This window comes from Sus scrofa, chromosome 15, assembly GCF_054392235.1.
Source record: "Sus scrofa isolate SSC_HxYL_T2T_F1_AM1 chromosome 15, Sscrofa_HxYL_maternal_Yorkshire_Landrace_v2.0, whole genome shotgun sequence".
Classification (NCBI taxonomy): domain Eukaryota; kingdom Metazoa; phylum Chordata; class Mammalia; order Artiodactyla; family Suidae; genus Sus; species Sus scrofa.
The window spans coordinates 98,786,687-98,801,737 of record NC_139397.1 but is presented as its reverse complement, the minus strand read 5'-3'; the positions used below and the strand labels follow the sequence as shown (position 1 = coordinate 98,801,737).

The following is a 15,051-nucleotide window of genomic DNA, read 5'->3' as shown; positions in this document are numbered from 1 at the left end:
GTGATGTCTTTCATCTTCATCTTCCATGCCACTTTATGTTACTAACCTAGCCAAGTGAGAAAGCTTAGATCTTTTTTTTTTTTTTTTTTTTCGTCTTTTTGCTATTTCTTTGGGCTGCTCCCGCGGCATATGGAGGTTCCCAGGCTAGGGGTCGAATCGGAGCTGTAGCCACCGGCCTACGCCAGAGCCACAGCAACGCGGGATCCGAGCCGTGTCTGCAACCTACACCACAGCTCACGGCAACGCCGGATCGTTAACCCACTGAGCAAGAGCAGGGACCGAACCCGCAACCTCATGGTTCCTAGTCGGATTCGTTAACCACTGAGCCACGACGGGAACTCCAAAAGCTTAGATCTTAATATTCTTTTCTTTCTCTTGTCACTTGGTTACACAGTGCAAGCTCTAGCTAGGCAAAGTTCTGGGAGAGATGTAAGAAAGTCCACCAAGTCCCAGGCAGTGGCAGAGTCCTCTTTCACAAAGCAGGACAGCAAACTATCCCAAAGTGAAATTAAGTCATTTCCAGGGTCATCACATGAATATGAATGGCAGGTGTTTGAAAGTGTATCTCAAAGTTCTACCCACACAGCTGCATCCATCCAAGAGGCAGAATTGCACCATACTGCGTCCCTTTCACAAATTGCAGAAAGCATTGAATTATCTGAGAAATGTGCAGAAGAGGTACCAGGGGACATGCCAAAGATTCTCCTGCATCTTCAGGACCTCTCTGTAAAGTGCGACGACACGGCTCATTTCCTCTGTGTTTTAGAAGATGAGTCTTTTGTTGATGTAACCTGGACTTATGAAGGTGTAACAATAGAGAAATCTAAGAGAGTGAAGCAGTCACAAAACCATATATAATGTTCAATTCAATTTCTTACCATATATAATGTTCAACTGGTAGACCAAGGATTGTACAGCTGCATCGTACACAATGAGCATGGAGAGAAGACAACGTCAGCAGTTCTAAGAGTAGAAGGTGGTTATTTGATTTTTAGCTGTGACTTGCTTCATTTCATCCTCATCGCTTTATGCAGCTTTTACATCATGCAAATTGAATCAATGAATATATTAATTAGAATATCCTCAAATTAGCACTCTTCATAAGTGACTTTTGAAAGCCAGCCAAGTCATTGGCCAAACACTTTATGAACATATAACTTTCCAGTCTAGATTCAAGGAAGTTTAACTTTCAAATCTGGGTTCAGGAAGTTAAGGTTTGTTTCCAATGTGCTGTTTTCTAACACTTACCAAATGTGCCACTAAGGAAGTATACCAAAGAAGATTAAGATGTTATAGTTCATCGAGTATTTATTGAGTATTTATTATTGTGCCTGGCACTGTCTGGACCAAAATTAGTAGACTCTAGATATGTCGCCATCAGTGATGCTGGTTTAGAGCCTCAGATCATCCCAGAATTGTAGCATGATCTCATGGCAAGATCATAATTTTTGTTGTTATTGTGCTTGATTCACCACCGTGTCTGGAAGGGCATGGGCATATTTACCTGGGCAAAGGATGCCTTCTTCCTTCCATCCACAGACTATCTTCTTAGATACTAACGAAATGAGAAAAGTGTTCTTCATATACTGGAAGATCTTCACTGAAGCCTATGGCCATAGGGATTTGGGCATCTCCAAGGGCCTGTGGAGAGCTGTGCCCTCTATTTCCTCCCTGATCCAGCCGTACGATTTTTGAGGTATTAGAGATGTTCAGGGGGCAATCAGTGCTATGTACCTGGCCACCTCTGCACTGAATTTTAAAATGGATTTGTTAATTCACCTGATATATCTGCAGTCCTCACTCATCAAAAGGCGGGGTTTTTTTTTTTCCTTTCTTAATCTTACATTTTGGTCTATATCTGCTAAGAGAGGAATACCTTAAGAACTGAGGTCTAGTGATGCACATTAGGTGAAAAATTCCACCATCCAGAAAGTTGACCCTCAATTTCACCATAGCTTCTGGCTGGCACAGTAAATACACTGAGTATCTATCTGAAGGCATTGTCTACAAGTCATGTAGGTGCCAACCGTGACCATTTCCGTAGCAAGATAATTGGGAGCTGGCTGCATTGTGGAGGTGGGGGGAACATAGACTTTTCTACTCCCTTCCTAAAGAACCCAGTACTGTAGGGAGGGCTTGATCAAAAGTTGTTCCCAGAGTAGATTTAACTTGGACATTTTTGCCTCATGATTTCCAGTTGATCAGTTTCAACTGATTATATTATTAAAATGTTCTTGGAACAGGAGCATTTTTTTCCTTGGAAAGTCCAGGCTGCCTTACCTAAGTTAAAAGATAAGCCACTTTGAAGTGTTTGAAGAGTGAAGGAATCAGGCACAGTACTAATTATCTTATATAGGCCAGTCTTATCTGTCCCTCTTTTGTTCTGGTCTAATAACTTTACACAGACTATAGAATTTGCCACGAAAATCATGGTAGGACTGGGAACCACCACAAGTCTGAGTAGAGTTCTTACGCACATCATGAGCATAGATATATCTCCAACTTGGGACTAATGTGCTGCTTTCTCTCCATCCCATGGCATTCCATCTTCTTTAAATTCTGCACTTGTTTTACAAACACAGCTAATTTCTTCCTTTTCCAAACTTTATTCTTACCTAGCAAAAGAATTGCAAACCAGAGCATTTACCAAAGTTAACCTTGATTCAGACACTAAAAGTATTAGAACACTCAAAGAGTCCCAAATTAAAACAACCCATGAAGTAAAGAGAGAATCATCAAAGAAATCATCAAGTTTGTCATTAACTTCGTGCTAAAGAACCCAAGGAACTGAGAAGCCAAGGCGTCAAGCACACTGACTTGTGTCACGTGGACCGGACATTGAGTGGTACCCAGGCTTCCTCCAGAAGGTCCACAGAAATGATTGTGTCTAAAGGCTGTATCTTTTCCTTATGTAATAAAATCAATTTTGAATTGAAAACTCTTTGTTTTGCTCTTTAATATATAATTAGACTTTGCATAGTTTAATGTTTTAAAGGTAGTTCAAATCAAAGGAGTATTTACTAGCAGAAAATACTTAATTCTGCAGGGAAAGCAGAGAGTAGCCCTCAATTAAAAGTGGCAAGTTAGAAAATGCATGCTCCTTCTAAATGTGATTTTATCTCTTAGCAAGTGTTCTGTCAATAAGGCATTTAAAAAGAAATGTTCCTTTAGTCTGTGGATTGCTTTTCTCAATGCATGTAAAAGGCATGGGGAATTATGGAACTAAAAGTGGAAATTTCATAGAGAACCTAAAATAAAAGTGTTTTAAAATCTTTCTGTCAAATTGTCATGTACATGCTCATTGATTCATTTGGCATGGATTTTGGGGGGTGTACTTTTCTATTATTATAATAAATGAGAAAATTGTAATTGTGTGAATCATGAATTGAGTCAGAAAGTATATGGAATTAATCATGAAAATCTCTTGTTTTTCCATTCTAGCCCCTGAATCAATTTGGCATGAGCAGATGGAGATGGAGATGAAAGGTATTGTTATATTGAATGTGAGATTTAAGTAGAAATTCTGAAGGATTAACAGAATCCTTGAGCTGCCTTCTGTTAGTATTATTGAGAAAAATGACATAGATGTTCAAATATATCTCTTAGAGTATATATTACTTTGTCGCATGCCTGGTTTAGTATGCTAATGGTTACATGCATTTCACAGTCATTTGTCTGATGATAATTTAAAATCTTATGTTTAAAATTTATCAGCCATATTCAACTTCATGTTTGCAGCCACTTTCAAAAGCGTGTATTAGGAAAAGTTTTCATCTTAATGCATGAAATCATGGAGTAGAAGTTTGTTTTCAAAATCCCAGTGAATTAAGTTGTACAATAGACAATAACCTAGCTGTCATTCTCAGAATGCAATGTCACGAATGAATTAGGATTGAAATGCTATTTTCTTTAGGGTGTGTGAAAATGTTACATTCCCATTCTGGTTTACACTTCGTGCACACATATCATTTTAACATTGATATGTCTCTTACACTGGCTTGCAGATAGCTGCCTTATGTGATCCTTATTGCCTGCTTTCCTTTGCATAACATCGTGTCTTTACGGCTGTATTAGTTCGAATAAACGCCTTCTCATTTTATTTTATTTTAGCTGATAATTTATGGTTATAGTTATTGTATATATTTTTAAATAGTTAATTCTCAAAAAATAATAATTTAATCTATAATGAAAAGGATCAGAAAGGGCGTTTATTCCACTACTCTGCAAGTCAGGTAAGATTTTCCTCTTAGCTGTCAAAAGAACAAAGTTTTCCTGCTCCCAAAACAAATATGCACAGGAACATGTTATTTTGAAATGCATTTTTGCTTGTTCAAGAAGAAATTTCAGCAGTTTGAAGAAAAGACCAGACAACGAACGATTTTCGTGTCAGAATCTTTTAAACAGAGCATGGTGTTGCGTTTATTCGAACAAATATGGTGAGTGAATTTTTTTATAGATTTGTGAGAATCTGTAGCATGCACTTTATTTTATTTCCTATTTTGCAATTTCATTTATTTTCAAATTTTTCAAATACTATGGAAGATAGTAAAAGGCTTTATGATTTAACTTTTTTTCAGAATTGTTTTCTGAGGAAGAATCTGAACATTCAGAAAGAGATACACGTGATGCCTTCTCAGATTCTGAAGATGTAGACCACAGCTCCATGGCTGCTAAAAGATATGCAAGTAGAATATCATCTACGAGCTCCTGGCCTGAATATTTCAAGCCTTCTTTTACCCAAAAACTTACATTTAAATATGTTTTAGAGGGCGAACCTGTTGTTTTTAAATGTAGATTAATTGCCTGTCCAACTCCAGAAATGACTTGGTTTCATAACAATCGACCCATCCCAACGGGCCTTCGGCGGGTTATAAAGACAGAGAGTGATTTACATCATCACTCATCCAGTTTAGAGGTTAAAAGGGTCCAAGACAGAGATTCTGGAAGTTACAGAGTATTAGCAATTAATAGTGAAGGGTCTGCTGAGTCAACTGCATCATTGCTTGTTATTCAAAAAGGGCAAGATGAGAAATATTTAGAATTTCTGAAAAGGGCAGAACAGACGCATGGAAATATGGAGGCTTTGGTTGAAAGGAGAGAAGATAGAGTAAAGGTTGACCTGAGGTTTACTGGCTCTCCCTTTAACAAGAAACAAGATGTGGAACAACAGGGAATGATGCGAACTATACACTTTAAGACAGCGAGACCTAGCAGGAAAATAGATTTAATGTATGATGAAGAATATTTAGAAAGTAAGTCTGATATAAGGGGATGGCTTAATGTAGGTGAAAGTTTCCTGGATGAGGAGACCAAAATGAAGTTGCAACGTTTACGGGAGGCTAGAAAAATGTTAATGGAGAAAAAGAAATTATCTCTGTTAGATATGTCATCTGAAATAAGTTCAAGAACTTTGAGAAGTGAAGACAGTGATAAAGACATTTTGTTCTCTAGAGAGGAAATAAAAAGCAGGTCTGTATCTGATCTGGCTGACAATGGGGATAAAGTAGATGATTCAACTGAGGTTATTGTCCAAGAGCCACATGTCCTTCCTTATCTAATGGATGAAAATGTAGGCTCTGGAGAACTTCCCACAAGCTCTCAGGCTACAGTTGATGAGGAAATTCTCCAGACCAAAATGAGAATGAGCCAAGAGGCATTCCCAAGAGAAAGTCTATCAAGAGACCATTTTTATGGTAACATTATAGAAAATGAGACTAACCAAGCAAGAGAACAACTTGAAGAAATTATGACCAAAATCAAAATTATAGAGTCAACTGAAGATATCATGAATGTAAGTAAGAACGAGGAAATATATGAGACCCCTAGAGAGGTGTATCCAGTTACTGTGCCATACACTAGTGAATCTTCTGGTACAGTTTTAAAAATTAAAGAAAATGAAGAGCTGGAGAGAGAAAGAATAAGAAAAGATGACTTAAGAGAATTACAACCCTCCACTTCCACAAAAGTTGATGAATTCGAAACTGAACAGGAAGAAAAAACCACAAGAGTTTTCGAAAATTCTTTCCAAAGACATCCACAACGTTGCCCACCTTCATTTCTTCAAGAAATTGAATCTCAGGAAGTTCATGAAGGTGACAGTTGTGAATTTGTGTGTCATTTTCAAGGATATCCTCAACCCATAGTGACCTGGTATAACAATGATATACCAATCCCACGTAGTCAAGGCTTTATCATACAGACCTTTGAAAACTACTCAACATTAACTTTTTCTTCTGTTCATCCTCACAATGAAGGTTCTATCACCTGTGTGTTATTTAACCAATATGGAACCGTGAAAACAACTGGTATGCTTAAAGTCACAGCAAAACAAAGGCATGATGTTGAAGCACATAGGATCCCAGTGCTGCATGACTATGCTGATGAGGAAGAGGAGCTGACACTGGTGTTTGACCAAGCAAAAGATGTTCATCCATCTTTGAGACAAGAGGACCAAGCAGATCTCCATATGGTGGAAACTAACTTACCAGTTCCTCCCTCTGCAGATACAGAGTTGCTCTCCTTTCCTGTAGAAATTCAGATAACTGCAGCTACTCCTACACCAGAACAAGATAAAGAGTCAAGAGAACTGTTTCCACCTGAGGAGTTGGAGCCTAAAGCAACACCTCAAGATGAGGCTACTCAGTCACCAAAACACAAATTTATATTCTCATCTGATATTACTAATGAGCCACCAGAAGTGTTCCAAGACATGCCAAGGCATGCCAGGTGTACAGAGGGGGATTCCATAGTCCTTGAATGTTTACTCTCTGGTGAGCCTAAGCCAGTTGTGACATGGTTTCACAATGGCGTCCTCTTAAAGCAGAACCAGAAGTTTCAGTTTGAAGAAGTTGATTGTAGCTACCGGTTATATATTAACAATGTTAATTCTCAAGATTCTGGAAAATATCAATGTGTTGCTGAAAACAATTCAGGAATAGTTGAGAGTGTTTCATATCTAACAGTAGAACCTGTCACTCACAAGGAATATAGTCAATTAGAAAATACTGGTGGCATTTATACTAAATATTCCAAAGATCAACAAATTGAGGGAGAATCTGTAAAGGCACATTTTTATGATTATCCGTCTGGTCCTTCTACTCCCCAGTACAATATAAAAGAATATTCTGAAAGAGAATATTTTCAAAGCCTTGAGACAATTGAACAAATAGACCAGAAAGGCCAGGTTCCTTGCACATCTTCTAGAGAAAAACTCCCCAGATTTATTCAGGGTGCTTCTAGATCCATGCAAATCAATAAGCCTGTCAGAGCGGAACTCAAACAATGTCAGGATGAGGAGGAAAAGGAACACATAATTGAAAAAACAAAGCTAAACCAAGCAGAGGGGACTGTTTATCCACTCGTTGATGATTTTAGTGAAGTTAAAATTAGGAAAGAAGTAAGAAATGATTTTGGAAAACTCAGTGGACCAGAAAGGGAAAATGTGCAAGAATATGCCCAAAGTGACTACCTATCAAATATCCACACTGCAAAAAGTTCTGATAGTTATAATATAAGAGAATCATCCATCACTGTGTACGAAGAACCTTTTGGTGAAGAGAGATATTACCCAGGAAAAAAGGTGAAGCATAAAATCATTGCATTTGAAAAGTTACAACATGTCGGAAAAAGAGTTCTAGAAAAAAGACCTACCAAGAAATCGTTTGTGAATCTGCCTCAAAAGAAGCTTGATGATAGAGACTTTGCAGTGAAGGAAAGAGAATCAAGATCTGGGACCTTAAATGCAAATATGCATCAGGCAGAGGCAATGTCTCCAAACACTGAACCAGATTCATCTAGCACTGTAATGGATTTAAAGCTGCTTTCTTCTCAAAATCCTAAGGAATTTGAAATACAAGAGAGGGAACAGCAGAAGGAAATAGGCCTTAGAGGTCAATCTGCAGTTTCCGAAAGGGCTGAACGTGAAGCACCTATTGCATTTGACCTAAAGCAGTTTCACGCTCAGATAGAAAATGCAGATGTAAAATTTCAAGAATTAGAATTTCAAGAAGCTTATTTCAAAACCCAGCATCCTGCTTCAGAAACAACCGATACTGAGAACATTGTATTTGATCTAAAACAAATGTATTCTCATTTAAAAGATCCAGCTAAGGAGTTTCAAGGCCATGAAACTAGGCAACAGCAGAAAACACCATATAAAGAGGAAGTTCCTAGCACTGAAACATTGCCATCTGATACACAGACTACCTCTCAGAGTGTGCCGAGTAACATATTTACCAATCCAGAAATTTCTTTCCATAAGGAGTTCTCAGAGAGGACTATGATGGAGAGAAGTTGTAGGGATGAGAATGCCTTTTATTTGGAAAAAGAAGTCCAACATATGCAGGAACAAAATTCAGACATTTTAAAGACTGATATTTCTTTTAAAACGTTTTCTGAAGAGATCCACAGTGAATCACATACCCTACTTCAAACCTCTTCCGCAGATGTGGGAGAAATTGATATTTCTGAGAAAAATGGAGATGGAAGTTTCATTTCACATTTGAAAAAAGCAGCAAGTGAGGAAAAGCTTTTAGAGGTTTGTGAAATGGAGGGAGAACACACTTTGGAACCAGAGTTGACACCATTTCAAAGGCAGGATGGGGGGACACAGGGATATGTCAGTGGAATTTTGGGAGACCACGTAGGTGATGCTGAGGAAGCAGACACACTCCACCTAAAAAGTTCCCTGAGTCAGTGCTTTCCATTATTGATAACTGATGAGCAACAGAATACAAATGAACAAATAAGTGAAAAAATGGATGCCTCTGGAAAAGAAAAATGTTATGAAGAAGTTCAAGTACAAAATGAAACTTCTTTCTCCACTACTGAAAGAGAAAACATAGAAACTTGTTTTTCTGAAAACCCTCCTAAGTCAGATGAGGCACCTACAATGGAACTAATGGAATCTGAGACCTCCCTGACACAATACTTACTTGCTGCTGGAAAGCATAAAGTTCCTGAGACTAGAGACACCAAACACAAGGCAGAACTTGTCCCAAGTGAATCAGTCATGTCAATGGAGGTTGAGGAAGTAACTTTCAATACAGTGTATGAGTATTACAGTCAACAACAGGAATCACTCGGACGCCCGTTTTCTCCTGAATCTGATATTTCAATTGATGTGGGAAGTACAAGCAGTGAAGAAATCTCTGAGCTAGATCAGTTTTATACCCCACCATCCTCTGTTGAACATTTTGAAACTCCAAAGTCTCCTGATTTATATTTCACTGCTTCAGATACAACTAAAAAATCCTCAACAAATTCAGGAGGTACAGCTATTGAAAGAACCACACCTTTAGAGGAAGCTACTGAAAGGTACTCCACGCCTTCTGAAGGCGAGGCAGCAGAAAGATATTCCACACCCCCAGGAGAGGCCCTGGAGAGATATGCCACACCCCCAGGAGAGGCCCTGGAGAGATATGCCACACCCCCAGGAGAGACAATGGAGAGATATTCCACACCCCCAGGGGAGGCTCTGGAGAGGTATTCCACGCCTCCTGGAGAGACCTTAGAGAGATATTCCACACCTCCCGGGGAGACACTAGAGAGATATTCTACACCTTTAGGAGGAGAAATAGTTGAAAAATATTCTGTTCCTACTGGAGGACCAAACCCCACTGGAAACTTTAGAAGGTACCCATCAAAACTAGAAAGGGAGGACAGTCTGTCAAGTGAGCATTTCCACACACCTACAGAAGAGAGAAGTTCGGCTTATGAAATACGGCGTTCCGATTCCTTCGGCACGCCCAGTGAAGCCATTGAACCAAAAGACAATGAGATGCCTCCATCTTTTATTGAACCTCTGACCAAAAGGAAGATCTATGAAAACACAACCTTGGGCTTCATTGTTGAAGTTGAGGGTCTTCCAGTGCCTGGAGTGAAATGGTATCGAAATAAATCTTTGCTAGAGCCAGATGAAAGAATCAAAATGGAAAGGGTGGGTAACGTGTGTTCTTTGGAAATTGCCAACATCCAAAAAGGAGAGGGAGGAGAGTACATGTGCCATGCTGTCAACATCATAGGGGAGGCAAAGAGCTTTGCAAATGTAGACGTAGTGCCCCAAAAAGAGAGAGCAGTGGCCCTCCCGCCTCCAGTAACACATCAGCATGTCATGGAGTTCGATTTGGAAAACACTGCATCATCAAGGACACCTTCCCCTCAAGAAATTGTCCTGGAAGTTGAATTAAGTGAGAAAGATGTTAAAGAATTTGAGAAGCAAGTGAAAATAGTCACAGTTCCTGAATTTACTCCTGATCACAAAAGCATGGTTGTGAGTCTGGATGTTCTTCCACTGAATTTAGCAGATCCAAATATGGCTTCAAGGGAGGAAGAAGACAAAGATTTAACAATTGATTTAGAAGTATTTGAAATGCCTCCTCGTTTTATAATGCCTATTTGTGATTTTAAAATTCCAGAAAACTCAGATGCCATGTTCAAATGTTCAGTTATAGGCATCCCAACTCCCGAAGTGAAATGGTATAAAGAATATATGTGCATTGAGCCTGATGATGTCAAATATGTGATTAGTGAGGAGAATGGAAGTCATACCCTTAAAATCCGCAATGTTGGTCTGTCCGATAGTGCCACGTACAGGTGCAGAGCTATGAATCGTGTAGGGGAGGCCATCTGTCGGGGGTTCCTTACCATGGGAGATTCTGAAATGTTGGCTCTGATGGCAAAGAAAAGCAAAGTGACTCTAAGCAGTTTGAAGGAAGAATTAGTCTTGAAGAGAAAATACGCAGATAGCTTCTTTGAATTTCAGGTGATGGAAGGGCCTCCCAGGTTTATTAAAGGCATTTCCGACTGTTGTGCACCGTTAGGTACAGCAGCTTATTTCCAGTGTTTAGTCCGTGGCTCTCCAAGGCCCACCGTTTACTGGTACAAAGATGGGAAGTTGGTGCAAGGAGCAAGATTCAGTGCTGAGGAAAGTGGCATAGGGTTCCACAACCTATTCATAACAGGCTTAGTAAAAGATGATGAAGGTGAGTACAGGTGTGTGGCTACAAACAAATCAGGCATGGCTGAGGCCTATGCAGTGCTCAGCCTCACTTAAAGTTCCTTGTAGTGCCTCCACACTGATGAGAATTGACCTGAGTGCTTTCACATTTTCCAAATTATATACATCTAAGAAATTTACAAGTACGTCTACTCTTGGAACACATGACATTGAAAACCCCCGGGGAAAAGTTTCTCTATGTGGAGATATCCTTTTGTCTCACCTGTAAATATCCTGTTATCTAAACTGTGGAATGATCACCTGTGTCAGTTCTGCTGTCAATCATCAAACACTATTAAACATCTCCTTGGCCACCTACTTGTTTGTACTTCTGCTTTACCCGCCTTCCTCCTCCAGACAGTGTTTCAGCAGAATGCATTCTCTTTTAGCAGATAAACTGCATATGTAAAGTAAAATGTGAAATGAAAGACCAGGTCAGATGACCACACAGACAAACGGGTAAGGTAAAATCTTTCTGCTCTCAGTAGAAAGCATTTTTGAGATGATAACCCTTTTGCAAATAAATCCATGCTTGTTTACTCAAACTTAGAATAAATAGAACAAACCACAACAGAAACCAGCTTTGCCCAATTGGTAGCTAACTCTATAATCTCTTGTACCTTGCAATCTTAATATTTTGTTTGGCTCTTTAAAAAATATTTTCATTATTAATATCCTTCTTCTTAAATGTTTTAAACCTCGTTGGTTTTGAAGGGACCAATGGTGCTCTCTTTGTAGGTAGAGTTCATCTAGACATTTGCAAAATATGCAAATAAAGATCTTTCCACTTTTGGAAATACCTCATTTTCTCAATTTTTGAGATAGCATTAAGTGTAAAGTGTAGCATTAATTTGAAACTGGCCTGGCAGGGGAAAAAAGAAGCTGCTGTATTACATATACATTTGTGTTTAAACTGAAGTCCAATTTAAGAGTCTTTAAAATTAGAAAAAGAAGATAGGACATCTTTTGTATTGAGGCAATATGGTAATATGTGTTTCAGATTATATACAAATAAACTAATAAGCTTTTCTGTCTTCACTGAATTTTATTTTTCAAACTAACTAGAAATTAATCATTCAATGTTTTTCAAGTGGCTCTTTTTGCTTGTCAAAATTATGTTTAGAGTAGCTTCACAAAATCCTTAACATTGTACCTATGTGCCACTGTGAATTAAATCTTCTTATATAAGATTAATAAATATAAATTTAGTTTTCATATCTGGAACAAAAAGTTTAGACCAAAAGACCTTAGAAATGATCGTTCAACTCTAAGACTCTGTGTCATCCCAGTGGTAATATATTTTCTTTATATAACGTAGAATATATTTTAGTCGTATAACAGATGACAAGAGAAATAATAGGATACAGGAATAAAATAGTGAAACTTCTCTTCCTCCAAAACTGTAAATTATGTACTGTTACTTGTGGAAGCTCCCGTCATGACTTAGCGGTTATGAACCCAACTGGTATACATGAGGACACGCATTTGATCTCTGGCCTTGCTCAGTGGGTTAAGGATCTGGCGTTGCCATGAGCTTGGTGTAGGTCACAAACTGGGCTCAGATCCCACGTTGCTATGGCTGTGATGTAGGCTAGCAGCTGTAGCTCTAATTTGACCCCTAGCCTGGGAACCTACATATGCCATGGGTGCAACCTTAAAAAAAAAAAAAAGCAAAAAATACATATATATACATATATATATATATATGTATGTATATGTATGTATGTATATATATGTGTATATATGTGTGTGTGTGTATATATATTTGTCCCTGCATTGAGCAATTTTTATGTCCTATGATTATAGTAAATATTAATTTCCATTTAATTCTAAAATATTAAGCATTTAAATTGAATTTTCAGAAGAATTCATATATCCAGTTATGTTTATTATGTTTCTTTTATCTATAAGTTTTTTATATTCCCACAATAGAAATTCCCTAAAAGCCTTTCTAATTAAAGAAGAAACTGGGAGAAAGTGTAGAATATAAACAGAGCAGTCCAGCTCACACCCCACCCCCCACCCTCCAAAAATTGTTTACTGTGCTTGCTTTGAGTCATAACTTGCCAAGATAGATATACTATTGTGGAGCAGTCATCTCTGTTTCGGCCAGGGAGCACACAATATCTGTGATCATAATTTTAGATATGATGTCGTATATCACATCATAAATCCCTAATAGAAAACTAATCCTGTAGTTTAGGGACTTAAGGACTTATTCTACTCTTAGGTGCATAATGGATCTTTAAATAAATTAGATATTCAAGTCATGACATATATGATAAGCACACTTTACCCAAACATTATACAGCATAACAGTAGTCCAAAATGTTCTTTAAAAAACAGAAAGAAAGAAAAATAAAAAAGCTCTAATGTCTTATTGGATTGACAGGAAGTGCTGAAAAATATACTTTTACGCACATAAAAAGGTGGGCTTATTTGTTTTTGCTCATTAGAATTCTGTTAGTCTCAAATGCATTGAACTTGAAAATATTCAGAATAACAATGACTGCATAAAGGAAAATAGGCCTTGCCCACACGGGGCTTACTTATTGTTGTAGATAATTAAATGGAATTTTTTATTTTCTAAATCAATGCTACATAGCTTGAAAACCTGAAATACTAATTTCTCTGATAAAGACGAAGAATTCATTTTATCAGGCGTAGAAGAGTTTAGACATAAGCCGCTACTACTGCATGTATTTTTAACTATACCTTTCATGTTTCAGCACTCTTGAATTTCATTTACCATCTTTTTCACGGTTAATATACCATGTTTAGAAGTAAGGGAAACAATTGAAAATATATCAACATATTAGCAAGAAGGGGTATTTGCACTATATTGACATTCATTCCCTTTGCAGACACTTTAGGAGTTCAAGTGAAGGGAAAGCTGACGTGAATGATATATTATAGGTCAAATGTAAAATGAAATGGTCACCTTTAGTATATGAAGTTAATCAGTGCTTTTACAGCTTACTAATTTAGATAATAAATGACTGTATTCTACATGCTGTAGGTAATTTTACTAGTACATTTATAGCCAACAGACACTGGAGTCCTGCCTTCTAATGCTTGTGCATTCAAACGGTGAGGAATTAAAGCGTTCAAACTTCTTCCATGTGGTGCAAACAGAGTGAACTAATAGGATAGTGAAACTGCTTTTAGATAAGGTAATAAAACTATTATTAATGGAGCTGTTCTATGTACCTAACAGATTTGATGAATTAGGCGAATTCCTTGTTATCAAATTACGTCTTTCATCCTGTCATCCATGATATTGTTTAAAGAGTATCTGTTATTCACTGCTTATTTTTCTATTCAATAATAATGTGTAGGTATTTCTCGCACAATAAAATATAATCAAATTTTTAATGTTGGAATTTTCTCTCATTTCTGATTCTCCCATCTTCTTGGCTTAACATAAGCCTCATTATAAAAGCCTTTTGAAGTAATAAGGCAAAAGAAGGCCTGCATTTCTAGTAACTGAAAACTATGGTTCTCTCACAAATTCAAATTGACATTTCCTATAGCTTTTTTTTTTTTTTTTGGTCTTTTGGCCTTTTTCTAGGGCTGCTCCCACAGCATATGGAGGTTTCCAGGCTAGGGGTCTAATTGGAGCTGTAGACGCTGGCCATAGCCACAGCAACGTGGAATCTGAGCAGCTCCTGTGACCTACACCACAGCTCACGACAACAGTGGATCCTTAACCCACTGAGCACGGCCAGGGATCAAACCTGAAACCCCATGGTTCCCAGTTGAACCCATTAACCACTGCACCATGATGGAAACTCCCATAGCCTCTTATTTTTAATAATGACTTTAATAATAAGCAGTAACTAGAATGTAGATGTTTTATTTTGGAAGTAAACAGTCTTCCACTTGACAATAAAGATCACTTTTATACTCAAGAAAATTCTAAATACAATCATTCTGGATCTTCCTAGAAATTTACTTAAAAAAATCCTGAATTCTTTTATTGTAAATATTTAGCCAGCAGTTTCTCAAACTCTAAAATTGGGACTTTATCACAAAAGAAAACTCATAAGAACATC

At 37.8% G+C, this 15,051-nt stretch overlaps 2 protein-coding genes across 2 annotated transcripts in view; both read left to right on the top strand.

Annotated features, from left to right (window-relative positions):
- The window catches only part of TTN (titin), a 274,604-nt gene that overhangs the window by 51,462 nt on the left and 208,091 nt on the right, over nt 1-15,051 (top strand). Inside the window, exon 46 of the mRNA XM_084999975.1 lies at nt 3,442-3,486. Within this exon, the coding sequence (XP_084856101.1) occupies nt 3,442-3,486 (45 nt within the window). The remainder of the gene's footprint in view (nt 1-3,441; nt 3,487-15,051) is intronic.
- On the top strand, nt 6,016-11,314 carry LOC146396016 (uncharacterized). Its single transcript, XM_084999976.1, is given in 2 exon segments — nt 6,016-6,189; nt 6,192-11,314. Coding segments are annotated over 2 exon segments (4,893 nt in total). The 5' UTR covers nt 6,016-6,158; the 3' UTR covers nt 11,054-11,314.